This window comes from Chiloscyllium punctatum, chromosome 7 (assembly GCF_047496795.1).
Source record: "Chiloscyllium punctatum isolate Juve2018m chromosome 7, sChiPun1.3, whole genome shotgun sequence".
NCBI classification, from domain to species: Eukaryota; Metazoa; Chordata; class Chondrichthyes; order Orectolobiformes; family Hemiscylliidae; genus Chiloscyllium; species Chiloscyllium punctatum.
The window spans coordinates 116,623,968-116,639,012 of record NC_092745.1 but is presented as its reverse complement, the minus strand read 5'-3'; the positions used below and the strand labels follow the sequence as shown (position 1 = coordinate 116,639,012).

Below are 15,045 nucleotides of genomic sequence, written 5' to 3'. Positions count from 1 at the left end.
CTTGGTCTAACATGCTCATTACCTTCTCAAAGAATTCTAACAGATTTGTTAGGTATGACCTCTACTTGATGAAACCATGCTGACTCTGTCCTATTTTACCATACACTTCCAAGTATTCAGAAAGCTCATCCTTCACAATGGACTCCAAAACCTTACCAACGACTGAAGTCAGTTTAATCGACTTAAAATTTCCTGTCATTTGCTTTGCTGTCTTCTTAAACATCGTCCCTCATCCTCCTCTGCTCCAAGGAAAGCAAGCCCAGCCTATCCAGTCTCTTCTCATAAGTGAGCCTTTTCAACCTGGTGAATCTCCTCTGCGCCCTCTCCAGTTAACTAACTTTCTTTCCATATTGTGGCAACCAGAACTGCATGTTGTATTCCATCTGTATCCAAACCAGATGTTTTATAGAGTTTGTAACAAGACATCCTGGCTCCTATATTGTACACCTGCTAATGAAGGCAAGCATCCTGTATACCTTCTTTACCACCCTGTCTCCCTGAGCACTGATACCTTCCAGGATATATGGACTTTTACACCAAGGCCCCTTTGTTCCTCAGTATCCTTGAAGGACTCACCATACATATCATTCCCTTATTGGATCTCCCAAAATTAAATTTCATCTGTGCTCAATTTATCAGCTGGTCAATATCAGACTGTGGACTGAGACAATCCTCCTCATTATCAACAACAAAACCAATTTCATGTCATCTACAAATTTACTAATTGTTCCTTCTACATTCACATCCAGATCATTAATGTACAGTACGTAACAAAAAGCAGGAGTCCCAGCAGCGAATCTGTGGTTCACTGTTGGTCACAGGCTTCCAATTATAAAAACAAGTGGTCACCATCAATCTTTGCCTCCTGCAGGCAAGACAATTTTAGATCTAGTTTGCCAACTTTCCTTGGATCCCAGGGGGTCTTAACTTTTGGATAAGTCTTCTATGTGGAATCCTGTCAAAGGCTTTACTGAAATCCAAGTAATTCACATCAATTGCATGACCCTCATCAGTACATTCAGTCCCCTTTTCAAAAAAATCCAATTAAATTAGACAGCATCTCCCTCTAATAAATCCATGCTGATTATCCCTCCTTTTCCAAGTTGATTAATCCTTTCCTTCAGAATGTTTTCCAATAATTCCCCTATCATTACTAACAAGTTAACTGGTCTGTAATTACCTGGCTTATCTCTGCAGCCTTTCTTGAACAAAGGAACCACATTAGCCATCCTCCAGTCACCTGGTACTTAACCAATAGTTAATGTAGTATTAGATATATCTTCCAGGCCCCCAGCAATCTCCTCTTGCCTCTCATAGCAGGCTGGGATAATCTCATCAGACCCTGGGGATTTATGCTTCCATAAAACATCTAAATCCACTTCCTTATTAATCTTAATGTGTTCTAGAGCCTCATCATCCCATCTGAAATCAACAGCTACAATTATTTCTCCTCTTTGAATACAAATGAGAAGTATTCATTGAAGACCTCACCCATGTCCACTGGCTCACGCAAATTGTCGCTTGGTCTCTAAAAGGTCCCACTTTTTACCTCTTACTGTTAATATATTTAGCAAAATCTCAAGGCTTTTTCTTGATCTCATCTGTCAAAGATATTTTGTGACCCCTCTTAATCTCTCCAGTTTCTAACCTCTTAGACATGCTATACTATTGAAGGACCTCATCTTAATGTGTTGTACCTATTATGTGATTCCTTTTTTCCTTTATCAAACTCTCTATCCCTTGACATCAAGGGTTCCCTGCATTTGCTGCACTTGCCCTTCTGAGAAATATGCTGGCCCTGAATTCTGATGCGCTACTTTCAAAAAGCTCCCACTGTGCAAATATAAACATACCTACAAGTAACTGCTCCAGTTTGTAATAATGTTGAATTCCTTATCCTCCCCACCCCCATGTCCAATTTAGATACTTCACTTCTGCCTTAACCTTATCTCTTTTCATAATGACTTTGAAACTTATTATTGTGGTCACTATCTCCAAAATGTTCAGCCACTGAAAGCTGACCAGCTTCATTCCTCTGATTAGGTTTGGACTGTCCCATCTGTTTCTCTCATAGTTATTAGAGATTTGCCTACATCTGCTCCTCTATCTCTCTGACTGTTGGAGACCAGTAGTACAATCCTGGCAAGGTAATGCCCCAGATGGCCAAATTTGAAGACCCATCAAAGCATTCTGTGTGAAGAAATTTCTCCTTATCTCAGACATAAAATTTTTAACCCCTTTTCCTTAAGCTGTGACCCCTGGTCTGGACTCTCCCATCGTCAGGATCATTCATCCTGCATTTAACCTGTCCAGCCCTGTAGAATTTCTTAGGTTTCCATGAGATCCTCACCTCATTCTTCTACACTCCAATAAATACTATCCTAACTGACTTGATCTCTCCTCATACATCATTCTACCATCCAAGGAATCAATTTCATAAACCATCGCTGGATTCTCTCTGTAGCAAGAATGTTCCTCCTCAGACCGAAACTACACACAATATTCTAAGTGTGGCCTCACTAATGCCTTGTATAATTGTAGTAAGATATCCTTGTACCTGTACTCAAAACTTTGCACTGTGAAGGCCAACATAGAGTTTGCATTCTTCATTGCCTGCTGCCGCTCCACACTTACTTTCAGCAGTTGGTGCACGAGGATACCAAGTTTATGGGTGGCACGGTGGCACAGTGGTTAGCACTGCTGCCTCACAGCGCCTGAGACCTGGGTTCAATTCCCACCTCAGGCGACTGACTGTGTGGAGTTTGCACGTTCTCCCCGTGTCTGCGTGGGTTTCCTCCGGGTGCTCCGGTTTCCTTCCACAGTCCAAAGATGTGCAGGTCAGGTAAATTGGCTGTGCTAAATTGCCCGTAGTGTTAGGAAAGCGGTAAATGTAGGGGTATGGGTGGGTTGCACTTCGGCGAGTCGGTGTGGACTTGTTGGGCCGAAGGGCCTGTTTCCACACTGTAATCTAATCTAATCTAAAAATTGAACATTTCCCTCTCTCCGATTACGGCCTTTCAAATAATAATCTGCCTTCCTACCTTTTCTACCCAGAGTGGTAAACCTCACATTTATCTGCATCTGCCATACATTTCCCCACTCAACCTGACCAAACCACACCGCGACATCTCTGCATCCTCTTCACAGCTCACCCTTCCATCCAGCTTTGTGTCATTTGCAAATTTTGAGATATTACATTTACTTCCTTCATCTAAGTCATGAACATATATTGTGAGTAGTCATTGTTTCGTAGAATAAAGTGTGATCTTGTTGAAATATAAGATTCTGTAGGAAATTGACAGGATAGATTCTGAGGGTATGTGTCCTTTTGTCTGGAAATGTAGAATTTGAGGCATAGTTTGAGAGTAAGAAAGAGCCATTGAATTGGAAAGGATTTTTTTTTTAAAGTTTATTGGCTTTTGGAATTCTGTTCCAGAGAGCACTGAAGGCTGACTTAGATTTTTGATCAACGCAGGAGTGATTTCTGATCTAAAAAGAAGTTGAGAGTTATGGGGAAAGGCAGGAAAATAGAGTTAAGACTGCAGCCAGATCAAATGGTCAGCACAGTGGCACAGTGGTTAGCCCTGCTGCCTCACAGCGCCAGAGACCTGGGTTCAATTCCTGCCTTGGGCAACTGGCTGTATGGAGTTTGCACATTCTCCCCGTGTCTGCGTGGGTTTCCTCCGGTGCTCCGGTTTCCTCCCACAGTCCAAAAATGTGCAGGTTAGGTGAATTGGCCATGCTAAATTGCTCGTAGTGTTAGATGAAGGGGTAAATGTAGGGGAATGGATCTGGGTGGGTTGCTCTTCGGAGGGTCGGTGTGGGCTTGTTGGGCCAAAGGGCCTGTTTCCACACTAAGTAATCTAATCTTAAAAAAAAACTGATCTTATCGAGTGGCACAGCAGACATTAGCTGAATAAACTTCTCCTCCTATTTGTTGTCATTTTCCCTCTTCCACAAGGTTATAGCCCTGAGCTTAGAATCTGTATCCATTCAATTTATCAAAGCTTATCTTGCTGCATACCCTTTAGGACCTTGAATGCTTAGAATTCCTGAATCTTCTCTTTGAGTAAACATTTACAGCTTCTGTAACTTTTTATTGCTTGGATGTCTATGCAAACAACTAGTGACCGCATTTAGCTATCTTTTCAAAGCTATAAAGTATGTTTCCTTCACTTCCCTACCGGTATTAAATTTCATATTTTTAATTACTCTTTTCATGATGTAATATTTCCTCACATTGTATTGTGTTAATTAGTTTTAAATTTGAGAGGTACAAGCCTGTACTATGGCATAGTCTCCTGTTAGTCTCACTCTCTCTTTCTGAGTCTTATTGCCCTTGTTTGAGTTTGACATATTGTTGCTACATGTACTGAGATACAGTGAAAAGTGTTATTTTGCATGCAATACAAGCAGATCGTACCATACACAGTGCATCTGGGTAGCAGAATAGAGTGCACGATGTGGGCGGCACGATGGCACAGTGGTTAGCACTGCTGCCTCACAGCGCCAGAGACCCGGGTTCAATTCCCGCCTCAGGCGACTGACTGTGTGGAGTTTGCACGTTCTCCCCGTGTCTGCGTGGGTTTCCTCCGGGTGCTTCAGTTTCCTCCCACAGTCCAAAGATATGCAGGTCAGGTGAATTGGCCATGCTAAATTGCCCGTAGTGTTAGGTAAGGGGTAGATGTAGATGTAGATGTAGGGGTATGAGTGGGTTACACTTCGGCGGGGCGGTGTGGACTTGTTGAGCCGAAGGGCCTGTTTCCACACTGTAAGTAATCTAATCTAATCTATATAGTGTTAATCACAGAAAAGGTTCAGAGAGAGAAGTCTGTTCAAATGTCTGTTAACAGTGAGGAAGAAGTTGTTCTTGAATCTCTTCACACTTGTATTCAAACTGTTTATATTTCCTGCCTGACAAGGGTGAAAGAGAGTATAACCAAGGTGAGAGACATTTTTTATTATGTTAGTTTCTTTCCTGAGGCACCAGGAAATATAGATCGAGTCAATGGATGGAAGGCCAGTTTATGTGATTTACTAGTTTCCTGCTGTCTTGGGAAGAGCAGTTGTCATACTGTGTTATGATGCTTCCAGCTAGGATGCTTTCTCTGGTGTATGAACTGCTGCAGTCCATTTCACATGTCCATCCAAAATGCTATTCTTGTCCTTCTAGATGGAAGTAGCTGTGAGTTTGGAACATGCTGTCTAAGGAGCCTTTGTGAATTGCTGCCATGTACCTCATAGATAGTAGAAGCACTTTGTATTGAGCATCAGTGCTGGAAGGACTGAATATTTATGAATGTGGTGCTAATTGATTGGCTACTTTGTTCTCAGCAGTGTCAAACTTCTTCAGTATTATTGGAGCTACACTCATCCAGGCAGGTCGGGTGTATTCCATCACATTCCTGACTTGTGCGTTGTAGATGGACTCGCTTTGGTGAGTCAGGAAGTGAATTACTTGCTGCAGTACTCCTAGTCTCTGGCCTGCTCTTGCAGCCAACAGTACACTGTTGTTTAACAGTGAGGAATTCAGTAATGGTGGTGCCAATGAGTGGCAAGCGACGATGTTTAGATTCACACTGGAGATGGTCATTGCCTGACACATGTGTGGCACAAATGTTAATTGAATAACTTGTGCCGTTTCTGAGCAACTCTGATTGGAATCTCTGAATTACTATGAGGAAAGAGTGCCAGAACACTCCTGTTTTTGTCAACAGATATCACTCTTGCGTATGATTCAGATTTTATTTTCAATTTACATTACATTAGGTATTCTGTAACAGTTGCTATTCGCTTTAAAATGAATTTGTTGTAAGAATGCAACACTTAAGAAAAATGTCCCAAATTATAAAGAAATTTAAAATAAAAAAGGAGAAGCTAATTTCATTGGAAAGACAGTTGGTAACCAGAAGTCAAATCTGGAACAGAATTTGCAGAAGAACCAGAGTGCAGTGATTGGAACCAGGTGGATCTTGTTGACTATGTGGCCCCTGATTAGGGTTGTTAACCGGGCCCAGTCAGGAGGGCACTGTCTGACTAATATTAACAGCAGATTGAGAATTTCCTCAGTTTAGTGGACTGATTCTGAACTTGTTGGTTACAGCCAGTGCACTGTGCTCAAGTAAATTAAGGGTGACTTGGTGACGGGATACCAGCCTCTCTGCAATTCTTTGCAGAGGAAGAAAAAAAAAATTTAATGTAAAATTGAAATAATCTGAAATGCATTTCTGAAAGAATGGTGGAAGCAACATCAATGCTAGCATTGAAAAGAGGTGAATTGTTTGTCATGATAATAACACAGAAAAGTTGGGAAAGAGGGTGGGACTAAATGGACAGTTCTTTCCTGGAGTGCTAACCACCTTCTTTGCTGTAAACTTGCAGGTAATATGGGTAGCACGGTGGCTCAATGGTTAGCACTGCTGTCTCACAGTGCCAGGGACCTGGGTTTGATTCCCGCCTCGGGCGATCCTCCATGAGGAGTTTTCACTTTCTCCCCGTGTCTGTGTAGGTTTCCTCAGGGTGCTCCGGTTTCCTTCCACAATCCAAAAGATGTGCAGGTCAGGTGAATTGGCCATGCTAAATTGCCCATAGTGTTAGGTACATTAGTCTGTGGTAAATATGTAGGGGAATGGGGCTGGGTGGGTTATTCTTGGGAAGGTTGGTGTGGACTTGTTGAGCCGAAGGGCCTGTTTCCTTACTGTAGAGAATCTCATCTAACAGGGTGCTGTGAGCTGGCTTAATGTAATACACAATTCATATTTTTAACTGACGATTTTATCTTTCTTCAAAATAATAACACTTACAATACAAAGATATGATTTGGTTTATATGTTATTTTACATATGTCATACCAAATTTGGCCATACTAATAACACTTAATTTTTTTTATTTTAGGGCGATTCATCAGTTCTGCGCTCTGTATTTGGGGAAAGAAATTTGAATGTCCGTAGCACTGAAGTTTATGAAGGTACAAGCAGTAAGGTAAGAAGTTATTAACCTGTTGACACACTGCTTCTTTTTATAATTGTATAATTTTTGTGCAAACCTAAATCTGTCCATTCTGATTATCAATAACTGATGAATTTGATGGTTGTACTCCATACATTTACATACGTACATACAAAAATGACACCTACACGAAAGCATTTCTATTAGGCCTGGCCCAGACAATTGTATTAAAGCACTGTGGCCTGGAGTTTCCTCCAGTTCCTCAAATTAGAAGGTGTACCCAGATTGCATTCTTCTCTGCCCTCCCCCACTCCAAAGGGATTATCTGTTCTGACTTCAGCCTCTCGCGCTCGCTCTCTCTCTCTCTCTCTCTCTCTCTCTCTCTCTCTCTCTCTCTCTCTCTCTCTCTCTCTCTCTCTCTCTCTCTCTCTCACACATGCACGCGTGCACACGCACGCATGCGCGCACACACCCCACCCGGGCCAAACACCCATTCCCTACACTTCAAGTCAGCTCTGATGAAGTGTCATTGACATTCGCAATGTTACCTTGCTCTCTCTCCGTGGATGCTGCCTGACCTGCTGTGATTTCCAGTGTTTTTTTGTTTTTACTCTCAAATTTCACTCCAGTTGCCCCACAAACCAATATAAGTGCAAACACAAGTCTTTCCGCAAGCCAAATGTACTAAGCCAGTGTAATGATTTCCAAGAATTTAGTCTGTAAAATGTTATATAATCCTGGAAGGTAATAGCTTACTCCACATTACAATCTTCAACTATTGCAGCTTACTGAAAGTTCAGTATTGCATCTCCATAATTTGTTTACTATAATTTTTGTTCTCAAATGAGCTCCTGAACCACATTTTACTACACACTTATTAGACAGTACTTGGGATTGAGGACAATTTTCTTCCATTCTTGTTCTCGGGGTTCTGAGATGGCTGATAAGTCTTCTCATGACCTGCAGATCCCTCCACATGCTGGTGTTTGACAATTGGATAGATTAGGTACTAAACAAAAAACTCAAAGAACTGTGGACACTGGAAATCTAAAACAAAAACAGAAATTGCTAGAAAAACTTAACAGTTCTGGTAGACGACATGGTGGCTCAGTGACCAGCACTGTTGCCTCACAGTGCCAGGGACCCAGGTTCGATTTCAGCCTCTGGTGACTATCAATGTGGAGTTTGCACATTCTCCCCATGTCTGCTTGGGTTTCCTCCGGGTGATCCAGTTTCCTCCCACAGTCCAAAGATGTGCAGGTCAGGTGAATTGGCTAGATTGCCCAAAGTGTTAGGTGCATTAGCCAGGGGTAAATATAGGGCAGGGGAATGGGTCTGGGTGGGTTACTCTTCGGACGGTTGGTGTGGACTTGTTGGGCCTAAAGGCCTGTTTCCATACTTTAGGGAATCTAATCTGAAAAAATAGCATCTGTGGAGAGAAATCAGTTAAATTTTTAGGTCCAGTGACCCTTCTTCAGAACAAGATGCTTCACAGATGCTGGCTTTTTCCAGTAATTTATTTTTTGCTTTTGTGGGATAGATTAGATGTTTGGAGGTTTTTGCATTTTCTCTGATACCTCACCATTGCCTCTACATACTCCTGGTAGATTCTTTTCAGTTTGTTCAGTGCTTTCATGAATGCATCTCCATTTTGGTTAGTTACAAGCCAGAGACCCCTATTAGGTGGTGGGGATGTTTGATCTCTTCAGTGATAGTTTGAAGGCATGCCAAATGCATCTACCTCAATCAGTGCCTCACTGCCAACCTCCAGCCACCAGTGCCAGGTCAATCCTAAGGTCCACCATAACAAGCACGCCTGTGAAAAAAACCCATGGTCCCTCTATCAGTAAATAACATGATAATAAAGACCAAGGTATATGCGACCTAATTGAGTATAAGTATATAATTTCTGCTAATTACAGCACATGTACTGATTGGTCTGCTACATTGATTTAGATGTTCGTAAAGATCTGCATTTTCCAAATAAGCTCTTTGTTTTACAGCCAATGAGACCGACAAAAACTGTAGATGTTCCATCCAGAAAAATAATAGTGGCAAAACGCAAAATAACAACCAAGTGTACAGCAAGCAGCTTAAGCCGGAGGCCTGCCATTTGTCCATCAGAACTAACTTGTGATTGTTACACAACAGATAGGATTTGCAGTGTCTGTCTCTCAAGGTAAAGTACAATGAACAATTTAAGAACTTTTAAAAATAAATGTATGATTTCTAAATGCCTTATGGAATTAAAACTCTGCTCATTTGCAAAATAACTTTAAAAATCCAAAGTATTTTTTTTAGGATGAAAAGTCATTGTAAGTTTTAAGATTTGTCCATGGAGAGTTGCATTTTTAGCAGGTAATGTTTGACAAGAACTGAAATTTCTACATACCCCTTGAAGCACTAATCTCAATTTCACTAACATAGGGGCTAGAGGCAAACTAAACTTAATCTGTTCTTTATCAATGTACTTTGATGTGAACCTTTGATGCATTAAGCACACACCAGTGGGAATTGTTTCCCTGCTTTATTATCTCACTATCTTCATGATTTGCAGCTCAGCATTAATTTAGTTTTATGTTGTGTACTCAAGCCCACCATGAATTGGGTAGATATGGCTTTGTGCGTCAGGTTTACAAATCTCATACTTGCTTATAAGTACTCCATAGCCTCACCTCCCTACCCCCCACCCCATCTGTCTTTCAATTTTTTAATGAAAAGATTTTTAAACATTTTTAATCCATACGGCACAAATAGAAGCCATTCGCCCCTTCGAGTGTGCACCGATTCTCCGAAGAACATCCCACACCCTCACCCTATTCCCATAACCCCTTATTTTAACCGTGTCAATTCCACCTAGCTTGCACATCCCTGGACATTACAGACAATTTAGCATACCAATCCACCTGATCTCTGCTTTGGAATGTGGGAAGAAACCAGAGCACCCAGCAGAAACCCCGACAGGCACTGAGAATGTGTCACCTCCACACAGACAAACGCCCAAGGCTGCAATGGAGCCTGCGTCCTTGGCAATATGAGGCACCAGTACTAATCACTGAGCAACAGTGCTGCTGCCCACAATCTGGTTCATTTCTCTTATGGTCATCTCTCCTGACATTTGTTTTCACTCAGACCCAGTTTGTTTGATTAAGCTCCTGGAAAGCAATTGAGATTTTTTCTACGTTAATGGCATTCTATAAATGTTACATTATGGTTAAATCCAACCAGATTGTTTGAACGAAAGCCCCTAATTTATTGGATTATTTCTTTTATGAAACGGGTTTTGAATTAAATCAGTCTGTGGTCTTTTAGCTTAAACTGCTGCCTAAAACTGCACCCAATCAGCACTGAATTGCCAACATCACTTAGGCTACAGATTGGTCTGATTTGGCAATTAGCAAGTAACATTGGTGCAATTAGCGATGTCATTCTGCAGCCCAGCCTGCAATTAGCTGGCCTTTTCCGGACTTTGTTAACATGTTAACTCTGGCACAAAATTTTCCAAAATGTTGAATCGAGTATAAATGAAACACCATTTGAATTAATACAAGCAGCACGTCTTATCAAGTGGAACGAGCCCATTATTTCTTTGCCACTAAAATTAAGACCATCCAATTAGCTGATTCTGGCAATTTGATCCCTACCACTAGGCAGTCAGACCAGACAGGCACTGTTCTAGGTAAAAACAATGACTGCAGATGCTGAAAATCAAATACTGGATTAGTGGTGCTGGAAGAGCACAGCAGTTCAGGCAGCATCCAACGAGCAGCGAAATCGACGTTTCGGGCAGAAGGGCTTTTGCCTGAAAAGTCGATTTCGCTGCTCGTTGGCTGCTGCCTGAACTGCTGTGCTCTTCCAGCACCACTAATCCAGGCACTGTTCTAGGTTTAAAGTTACTTTGTTGTCTGGTTTCTGTTCGGTTTCCATACCTACCCTGTCCTCTTCAAGCTCGTCATGTCAATCCTATATCCTTCAAATCACTGACCACACACCTTCCATGTTGCCTGACATTGCTAATTCTCTTCAGGTACTTCCATCTCTTGCTAATCTGAAGTCACCAGTCCTTGACCATATGAGCCCCAAAAATACTATTTAATCACCGAACTCTATTTCCTCTTGGAAGTCCTGAGGGTGTTGTTGCCTTCTAAATCTATGCCTCTTTTCTTTGGAATTTGAGTTCCTCCAATTAAGTTTCTGTCCCTGCCACTTTACTGAAACCACTCTTCTGAAAGTCACAGAAGACCTCCTATTTCACTGACAAAAATAAATTAGTCCTGCTTTTGCCATCATACATTGTTTGAGGCCTTCAACAGTCTTGACAGCACCACCATTCTTCTGCAATGGCTCTCCACTATTGTCCAACTGTATGTGACTGAGCTTGCTTGGTTCCTTTTTTGGTTATTTAATTACTACCAGAGAATTATCTGCAAAATGTGTTCTCTTTGTTCTCCCCCACACCACAACCTCTGCTTTGTCAAGCATCTGTCCTTCCTCACCTGTTGATTCTGATTTGTGTTGCCCATCATCAGTGACCTCCCTTGGCATAGCATTAGTTTCTATATGTGTGCTGACAATACCCACTTCTAACTGCCACAGTCTTTCTTGGCTCCTATTTTCTAGCTGTCAACTCCACGTCTCTTCTTGGCAACTGTCTTAGGCTGGTCCAGAATTTTAAAAGCCTTGTTCTTGTTTTTGATATGAGGATGAGTTGCGACCACATGTTATGCCATCATGATGGTGTAGTGGTAATATTTCTGGACTCATAATACAAAGATCCAGACCTGTGCTTCATGTTCATGGGTTCAAATCTCGCCACAGCAGCTGGTGGAATTTAAAATTCATTTAATATGTATGAACGTGAAGACTGGTCTCTGTAAAGGTGACCATAGCAACAGTCATCAGTAGTGGTGACATTTTCTTCACAATATAATTGGTTCCTAATAGCCTTCTACATTGGCCTAGTAAGTCACTAGGTTCATGGCCAATTTGAAACAGGCAACAAATGCTGGCTCTGTCAGTGCCTATATTCCATAAAAGCATATATCAACTCTTTTCACTTGTGTAACATTACCTGATTCCACTCCTATCACGGCTCATCAACTGCTGAAATCTTCCTTTGTTACTCAGGCATGTCTTGATTATTTCAGCACTCTACATTCCCAGAATGGTCTCCAATATTCTATCTTTATATCATCTAAAACTCTACTTCTGTCCAATTTCACAGCATCTTGTTTTCATTCTTGTAATTGAATGTTTTTGTGGAAAAGTTGATATGACTACACCAGTTGCATTTTCATTTGCATTTTCATGCAACAGATGAACACTTTGTGGTGGCTCATTGTTTAGCATTGTTGCCTCACAGTATCAGGGTCCCACGTTCGATTCCAACCTTGGTGACTGCCTGTATAGAGTTGTGCCTTCTCCCGTCAGGTGCTCCAGTTTCCTCCCACAGTCCAAAAATGCGTGGGTTAGGTGGATTGGCCATGCTAAATTGCCCATAGTGTCCAGGGATGTGTAGGTTATCTATGGAAATGTAGGTTTATAGGAATGGGGGGGGGGTGGGGGAAGAGTGGTGTGGGTTTGTGAGGGATACTCTTCAGAGGGTCAGTACAGACTCAATGGGCCAAAATGGCCTGCTTCTGCACTGTAAGGATTCTATGATGATCCTATGATACTTTCACTCACTGAAAGCTGTCTGAAATTCAAAGTCGAATTCCAAATGTTTTCTTAAATTGTAGCAACTCAATCATCTAAATCAAAATCTGACATAAGAAAATTAACCATTTATTTTAAAATTTTGTAGAAAAATATAGCCCTGATAAGGGAGATGCTTACACTATCAAAATAAAGAATTTATTCAAAAATCTAACAAGGTCCTGACATGAAGTTTAATTTTCCACACCAGCTGGTGCTGTGCTACTCACAAAGAAATCAATGTAACTTGGAATAATCCACATTATGGTTGCAATTCAGTGATCTTAATGCTCACCTCAGGATTCATTAAAGTCTCAATGAATGAGTATTTCCTACACTGTAAGTTCTTATTTTCAATTATTGTATTCAGATTTTAGAGTCACAGAGATGTACAGCACAGAAACAGACTCTTCAGTCCAACTCGTCCATGCCAACCAGATATCCCAAACCAATCTAGTCCCACTTGCCAGCACCTGGCCCATATCCCTCAAAACTCTTCCTGTTCATATACCCATCCAGATGCCTTTTAAATGTTGCAATTATACGAGCCTCCACCACTTCGTCTGGCCATTCCACAGACGCATCACCCTCTGTGTGGAAAAAGTTGCCCCTTAGGTCTCTTTTTATCTTTCCCCTCTCACCCTAAATCTACGCCCCCCAGTTCTGGACTCCCCCACCCCAGGGAAAAGATTTTGTCTATTTATCGTATCCATGCCCCTCATGATTTTATAAACCTCTATAAGGTCACCCCTCAACCTCTGACGCTCCAAGGAAAACAGCCCCAGCCTGTTCAGACTCTCCCTATAGCTCAAATCCTCCAACCCTGGCAACATCCTTGTAAATCTTTTCTGAACCCTTTCAAGTTTCACAACATCTTTCCAATAGGAAGCAGACCAGCATTACACGCAATATTCCAACAGTGGGCTAACCAATGTCCTGTACAGCTACAACATGACCTTCCCAACTCCTGTACTCAATATTCTAACCAATAAAGGAATTAGTTTATTTGTGCTAACTAGTGAAGTATTAAGAAATTATTTTCATGAGGAGTATGGCAATATCCACCTTCAATTGTTTAATTCCTTTGATTTGTAAACGTTTAAAATGCTGAGTCCAGAACAGAGAGCGAAATTCTCTTTCTACAACTTGCCTGTTTTATGTCTTTACTGGGTATGGCATGGACAAACAGCTTTCAGTCTGTTCTCTGGTGGAATGTAAAGAAGCAGATTCTGAAGATCCTACTTCTGTTGCTGTACCTCTAGCCAGCAGGGCAGTCTGACTAAAGTAGTACAAAGGGGAAAACTAAAATTCAAATGACAGTCTCAGCTGTGATTGTAAAACACCTGATTGAAAAGTATGTTCAACAGAAATGAATAGAAATATTTTATTTGTTTTTTTTCTAAATGGTTTTTTTTTTCAAGTAATAAGATTACCTTTTTTTTAATCATTAGACGCCAACAAGTTGCCCCAAGAGCAGGTACTCCAGGATTCAGAGCACCAGAAGTCTTAATGAAGTGCCCACATCAGACTTCAGGTACAGAAGGGTTAAAACAATTGTTGTTTGGCTTCTAAAACTGAAATGAAACTTGTGCAGTGTTTTAGGTGTAATTAACTTTTCTATTCATGCATTCTTTACTTAACATTTCTACATCTTGTGAGCAGGTCATAAAGCAGTTGTAGAGACTCCATGTACAGAAACCATTGACTTGAACAGACCAATTTAGATGATTTACTGGAGGCTGTAACTTTGGCTAGGTGCTGAGCTGAACAAGGTTCAGCATCCTTTATGGAATTGGATTTATTGCTGGTACTCAGATTCTCATCATAACGGCTCAGAAATATTCCTGGTGTTTCCTGAAATCTGAGTGCACGCATTTTCTGGATAAGAAAGTCTAATCTTTAATATGTACAAACAGCAATTAATTTGACCTAATTTAGTTTATAATTGGCACTAAACTGAAATGTACAGATTAAATTCTGTGACCTTGGAGTCACAGAGCTGTACAGCATGGAAATAGGCCTATTGATCCAACTTTTCCATGCCAACCAGATAACCGAAATTAATCTAGTCCCATTTACCAGCACTTGGGCCCATATCCTTCTGAACCCTTTCTATTCACATACCCATCCAGATGCCTTTTAAATGTTGTAAATGTACCAGTCTCCACCACTTCCATTGGCAGCTTGTTCCATACAAGCACCACCCTCTGCGTGAATAAGTTGCCCCTTAGGTCCCTTTTAAATTTTTCCCCTCTCACCCTAAATCTATTTCCTTTAGTTTTGGACTCAGCCTTGGGAAAAGACCTTGGCTATTCACCCTATCCATGCACCTCATGATTTTATAAACCTCTATACGGTAACCCCTCAACCTCCAATGCGCCAGGGAAAACAACCCCAGCCTAT

The 15,045-nt window shown here is 41.3% G+C and overlaps 1 protein-coding gene across 4 annotated transcripts in view; it reads left to right on the top strand.

The window, feature by feature from the left end:
- The window catches only part of cdc7 (cell division cycle 7 homolog (S. cerevisiae)), a 102,329-nt gene that overhangs the window by 61,692 nt on the left and 25,592 nt on the right, over positions 1–15,045 (top strand). For all 4 annotated transcript variants that reach the window (XM_072574701.1, XM_072574700.1, XM_072574703.1 and 1 more), the window contains 3 exons: positions 6,895–6,981; positions 8,952–9,127; positions 14,094–14,176. In XM_072574701.1, coding sequence (XP_072430802.1) covers positions 6,895–6,981; positions 8,952–9,127; positions 14,094–14,176 — 346 coding nt within the window. The remainder of the gene's footprint in view (positions 1–6,894; positions 6,982–8,951; positions 9,128–14,093; positions 14,177–15,045) is intronic.